Here is a 6,686-nt window from a genome sequence, read left to right as displayed (position 1 = left end):
TTCAGCAGATTTCCAGTGGAATGACATGATCTAGGGAGAACCATGTGTCCCTGAAGTGATCAGGAAATCCTTGAGAACCAGTCTTCATTTCCTAATTCTGTTTGAGAATTAGACATGTAAGCAGAGTTGTTTAAGATCTAGTCTGGGAAAAGACTAAAGAAGAACAGAATCTGTACCAACTGCCAAGGACATTGCCTCTTCAGAGAAACAGGAGTTTCTACAAAGATGAAAGAGAACTGTCACTACTAATTGATACCAAAGGTGACATCTGTTTCTTAAAAACACAAACGGTCATTAATTCCATTCTCTTGATTCTCCTGCCTCTTTTTAAGTGCTTCAGCATCTCTATTATCCCAAAGCCCTCATCCTCAACATGTATCTTTATTAATTTTTGCTTTTACTATGACCTCTTAAATATTTCTCTTTATAGGCAGAATATTCACTTCTTTTCACAGTCTCTCTTAGCTGGTTCTAAAATCCTTGCATTATGAAGTTTGATCTCCTTAATATGGACAAATGTTGGTGTGTCCTTCTCTTCTCACCACCCAACCATCCACTCCACCCTCTAACCCTCATCCCCACCACCCACCACCCTTTCTCTGGGTAGAGGCTCTTCCTGACTCAGAACTTTATATTATTTTTTCATGAGTTACTTGTTATGTAAAATGTACTACATAACCTCTCTCCTTTACCTTCCTTTTCTCATTTCTTTTAATCCTCAAAACTTTTATAAGTCACCATATCCTATCTATTTCTATTATCTTTCCAGCTACCTTGTCAGGTAAACGACAAAGGCACTATTATGCCCAGTTTACAGAGGAGGAGCCTAAACATAGAAAGTGTAAAGAACACAGGTCACAGCTGGTTTGCAGCTTCCAACACAGGTATCTTGGCTCCCAATTCTATCAGACAGTAAAACCTATATTATGAATGGACAGGAACGTAAAACTATGTGCCTCCAGGTCAAGAATTAGTTCAAGACTTTAGATAATTTATTTCTCATGTAAGTCACTGAGAAGGCCAGGCTTTTAGTAATAAGAAGCGCTTTCGGTTTTATCCAAAGAGAGACTATCTACAGGAAATAGAAAAGTTAAGACAAGGTAGGATTGTTCTATGTGTCATCTTATCTAAAAGCTTAGTGACATTATCCTGCAAGATCATATAGCTCTATCTAAATTAATACTGTGCAATCTTCAGAAATGAATTTTATTTCCTAAGATGGCTTTTGTGTTAAGAAAAAAATTCACATTGATCAGCCAAAATGACTATTTTTATTTAGCAGTTATAATTTTCCACTAAGACTTTCCACTAATAAATTGCCATTTAGGTTTATCAGAGATTGATTATAAGTGAGGTTAACAGGAATTGACCCCCTCAGATTTGATGACTCTTAAATGAACTAATAAAGTTAAGTTCCTAAACTTGTAAAGCTGAAGACTAGACCTTGGACCCTTGATAACCTGTCACAGCATGAGGCCCAGCCCAAGAAAACCTAGCAGTCTTTGCTCTTCCCCTCAACACTCACATTTTTTGGCCACAGGACATGGGGTGCAAACATAAGGGCAAGGTTATAGGCAGACATCTTATTCTTGTCTTGTTTCTTTGCTGTTTGGTACAGGAGATCGAGCAACAACTTCAGCAAGTTACGATTGGGTGGAGGAAGAATGAGGAAGAGCAACTGAAGAGCCTCAATCTGCCGTTCCTTATCTGGTATATTGGTCTTGTTTCCTTTATCATCAAACTGCATCAAATCTTGAGGGCAATAGAGGTGATTGCAAAGGAAAGAGAAAATACAAGCAAGGAAAAAAAAAAATCAATGCTCTTACTATTATCCTCCCCTCAACTCCTACTAAAGAAAGACAAAAAAAAAGGAATCAGGCGTAAACAGAGATACAGCAAAATACAATAACAAAATAATGTCAATATGATTCAATAATAAAAAGACGAAAACCTAATTAAAAATGGGGAAAATACCTGAATAAATATTCCTCTAAAGAAGATATACAAATGGCCAAGAAGCATTTATATATTCCGCATCATTAGTTATCAGGGAAAATATAAATCAAAACCACGATGAGACACTACTTCATACCCACTAGTATGACTATAATCAAAAAGACTGATCATAACAAGTGTTGACAAGAATACTGAGAATTAAACCCTCCTGCATTGCTGGTGAAAATGTAAAATGGTACAACCACTTAGGAAAAACAGTTTGATAGTTCCTCGAAAAGTTAAACATAGAGTTACCATATGACCCAGCAATTTTCATTCTTAGGTGTATACCCAAGAGAAATAAAAATATGTCCACACATATCTTTAATAATTCCACCCCTTCACTTTACCTCGCCCAGATAATTTACTGCTAAAATAAATATGAGAGTGAATTATGGCCTGATAACAGGATAATCTAGGCAGCTCCTCATGGAGTCAGAATCATTGTTTCTCCCCTAACAGACTACATAGGTTTTCAATAAAAACAGTCCCCTAGACAACCAGACTTTCAAAGGACACCAATAACCATTTGGGTATAATTCATATAGACCTGAAAATGATTATAGTGCGTTGTTTAAACTGTTGAACTGCAATAAAAATACCAGGTGTAAGAAAGGCAGGTCATACATTCTAGAAACTATTCTTTGTTAATACGAAATTGAAAACAAAATTCTCTTCCAGTTATCAGCAAGGTGTATCAAATGCTACAACTCTGCCGCACCTCAATATGATTTCAAAGAACAGTGACTCACAGGGTAGTGGAAGGCAGGATTTCAAATATTGCACTAAATTAACTCAATAGGAAAGCAAAAAGAAAAAGCATTCTTCATGTCAACCCTTATAAAAAGCTAAACCTATCCATATTTTCCATATCTTTTTCAAAGATTCAACAACTTTCTCTCTAAAATAATTATAAAATTATATAACATTCCAGTAATATTTACTCATTTGTATCATCTGGATTGTTACCAATAGTGCTAAAAAAAATCTAATCTTAGATTTTAAAAATTCAAACTTAGTTTTTTTAAGTAGTAAAAAATATTCAAAGGAAAAAAATCACATATTCATTTTCCTTAAAATTAGAAGCAAGGGCAGAAAAAGAAGTAAATGCAGTATGGATTTTGATGTTGTGTACACTTAAGAGTCTATAGCAGCATAACAGCTATGCAATTTAAGAATGAATTCCCTATCACATAGGCATAAAGGAGAATGAAGAAACTATTTATGAGGAGAAAATGGAACATTCTCCAAGATACAGTAAGTAAAAAAAGCAAACCACAGAATCATGTATATAATAGCCTACCATTACATAAAAAAAGAGAAAATAAATATATGTAATTATTTGTAAGTATATAAAATGTCTTTGGAAGGATACATTAGAAATCATAGCATTGGTTGCCTCTAGGAAGAAAAACTGAGTGCTGGGGAACAAAGGTGGGAGAGAAGCTTTTCACTGTATACTCTTTTAAACCCTTTCAATTTCAACCATATGATTGTATTGCCTATTTAGAAAATAAATAAAATTATTTTTAAAAAATAAACTTCCAAGAGTAGAAATGATCTCAAATGACACATAATAACACTTAGCAAAACCTCAAACCAAGGCAAATGTACCAAACCTGTAAATAACTCAGGTATGTGAATCAATCCAACAAAAAGCATACATTTATTGAGCAACTAAAATATTCAAAGCACTATGTGAGGATCCATCAGGGATATAAAAATAAATAAAACCCAGACTTTATCTTCAAAGGAACTAATTTAGCAAGAGAAACATTTGATTAATCATTTAACATTAAACATTTGATTAAATCAAACTTACTGGCCAATATCTTTGAGTACTCAGAGAAGTCCAGAAATATCATGAAGTCTTAACCAATATTAGCAGAAGTATTGCTGTGGGTTAGTTGCAAACAATAGAAAATCTCCTTCTCACCTCCTATACTCACCAGCAATTTTCAGGTGTGCATGAAAATGTTTATGTGTCAGCAAGGGCTCAGGTAACTCTCCTAGAAACATCTTCAGCAAGGTGGCAACATCATTTGAGTGAAATTCCCCTGATTCCAAGTCAATATCAGTTCCATTATTGAGAGCGTCCCTTAAAATCTGCTGTCGGACACTATTCCCTGGTACTCTAAACAAGCCTTCTACTCGCAAATCTGTTTAGCAAGGAAGAAAACAGAGGGCATGCAAAAAGGAAGCAAAAAGAGAGAGGATGATTAAAATAAGTCATACTACAGGCTACTTTACTCTTGTAACCTTAAAAAGATCCTGAAGGAAGTTTTTGTCTTTTTTCCCAGAGTCATTTAGAACCCACTAGACCCTGAGGAGACATATCTGAATATCCCTGATTACTTGGAGATCTCCCAGAGAAGAGGTGGCCTGCCCAGGAGTCATTCAACCTCCTGAGGAACATCTAGGGACTGAATCTAATCTAAACAATTGAAATAAGCTTGAAAAATAAGTTGAAAGAAAAGCCAAATCTCCCTGAAGGCCCCTTCTCTTTAGCCATCTGAGACTTTGCCTGAAGGAGCTGAGTTGTCTGTGGAGGTTTGTTGCTCCTGTAAATGGTTTCCCAACCCAAAATGAATCTAGAGTCTCTGCGTTGTCCCAGGAATTGTAATCTTAACCTGTCAGATCACCTTTCAGTCTCAGATTCCCAGAAGATTAGGGTCATCCCAACTAAACTATGCTTCCCTCCCAACTAAGCTAATCTAAGAGGACAAAAAGGTGGGATGCATAGTTTTGGTTTGATCTGGAAGAAGTGTGAAAGTTCATGTTTTCAGCTTAGGTATGTATTTATCTTCATATAACTTCCTAATTGAGGAGACCAAGTTCAAATGCTTACCGGGCCAAGCAGATAACAGTAAATGAATTAATAGGAACCATAACAAACTGGAGAGCACATACTACACTCTAGTTAATTGTGTCAAAGTGGCAACAAGGTTCAAGGATGCTAAATCTTCCTATTATCTCAAGAAATTGAAAACCTAACTTTCCTCATTTTAAAACACTGATAACTAATTCGATTTTGTAATTAATCATTTGCCAAACAAATAAAACATGAATACAGATGAATCAAGCCCTTCGGCTGCCAGTTTACTACCTCTGCTTTAGCTCTTTGCACAGTGTCTCACATAGAATAAGCCATAAATAAGTATTTCTGCTGAATTTATCAAAGCATCATATAATGCCACACATTTCACAGACACTCAGCTATGCCAAGCACTTAGAGCAAGGATATAACCAGCATACCAGCATGACTACTAAATAATGAACAGAATCAAGTAAAGAGTATATTTTAACTATAGAATTTTAGAGATGAAAAGTAACTTTGGTGATAAATCATTCTCCTTTGAGTAAATGTTGATTCTTTAGGGATAATTTTTCCAGAAAAAAAATGTCTAAGTCAAGAAGAAATTGTGATTTCATAGATACTATCTAATTTATATACATCTTTGAGAATAAAAAAAAAAAATCAGTACATGAGATAAAATTTAAAAGGAAATATATTTAGAAACATGCCACCTGAAATTATTACTGATTGGTGTCTTTGTTGATGGTTAATTGGCACCTACTAACTGAAGGATGTTAGCTCTCAACAGAAAACTGACAATTCTTAATTAACAAAAAACAACAAAATTTCAAGTAGTCTTACTTTTGTGTAAATACTCAATTAGTTGGTATATCTGGGCAATGCCTTCTTCCGTCAGTGGGGATCCAAATACTACTCCTTTTTCTAAAAAAAAAAAGATACAATAGGACAGGGCTATCTTTCCCACAAATAGTATAAAATCAGCATAATGAAAACCATTCAAGCATCCTATATTACAGTTCAGCAAATGTCTTCACAAGGTCAGAAAACAAAATCCTTAGAGCTAGAAGTGTACCAGAAAATGCAATCAAAACAACTCTCAGTCAACTCTCTGCAAATTTAATATTAGATCGTAGGTTCCCTGGAGGTAAAGACCATCTTATTTAAGTAACAATAGCAAAAATTTTTATATTTAATTTAAAAACAAACAAAAAACAGAACTGAAGAGTCATGATTGTCAAAGCATGACAGATTATCCACTGGAATTGGTACAGGATCTGATATCTGTTACAATATTTAAACTTTTTGCTACCTTAATGATTTTCTTATATTTAATAAAATAAAATAGTACCTCTTTAATATCTTATCAAAAGCAGTGCTATAACATTTTCTGGGAAGACTTTTTTTGGGTGATTCGTAGGTATTTGCCTTATTGAAGCAGTCCATGGAATGAAAACATTTGAGAACTAACTACTACACTAAAAAAATGTTCAAACTTTCCTTACCATACTCTCTAGCTGTGTAACTTTGTTGATTTTTTTAAATATTATTTTAGTGCAGTACTAATAGGACATGAAAATCAAGGTGCCCCTAACAACTACTTAACCTAATGATATCATCTTTCGAGAATTAATGTATTTGCTTTCATTTATCTAGACTTGTTTTTTTAATTTTTATTAAAATTACTTAAGGTTTTCCTACTTATGAAAAATTTTTAAATGACCAAAAATGCTTTACAATATTAGCAACTCCTCAATGAACATGCAGATGTAAAGAGTGAAGCCCAGGTAACAGCTGAGACATGCTTTACAATATTAGCAACTCCTCAATGAACACGCAGATGTAAAGAGTGAAGCCCAGGGAACAGCTGAGACAT

The 6,686-nt window shown here is 34.4% G+C and overlaps 1 protein-coding gene across 1 annotated transcript in view; it reads right to left on the bottom strand.

The window, feature by feature from the left end:
• The window catches only part of ARHGAP19 (Rho GTPase activating protein 19), a 25,225-nt gene extending 18,796 nt beyond the window's left edge, over positions 1–6,429 (bottom strand). The window contains exons 1-4 of the mRNA XM_025042320.1: positions 6,417–6,429; positions 5,654–5,734; positions 3,945–4,154; positions 1,526–1,752 (exon numbers count right to left, since the gene is read on the bottom strand). Of these exons, the coding sequence (XP_024898088.1) occupies positions 1,526–1,752; positions 3,945–4,154; positions 5,654–5,734; positions 6,417–6,429 (531 nt within the window). The remainder of the gene's footprint in view (positions 1–1,525; positions 1,753–3,944; positions 4,155–5,653; positions 5,735–6,416) is intronic.
• Between the last annotated feature and the right edge of the window lie 257 nt (positions 6,430–6,686).

Source organism: Pteropus alecto, unplaced genomic scaffold, assembly GCF_000325575.1.
Source record: "Pteropus alecto unplaced genomic scaffold, ASM32557v1 scaffold88, whole genome shotgun sequence".
NCBI lineage: Eukaryota > Metazoa > Chordata > Mammalia > Chiroptera > Pteropodidae > Pteropus > Pteropus alecto.
This window is presented reverse-complemented; position numbering and strand designations above follow the sequence as displayed.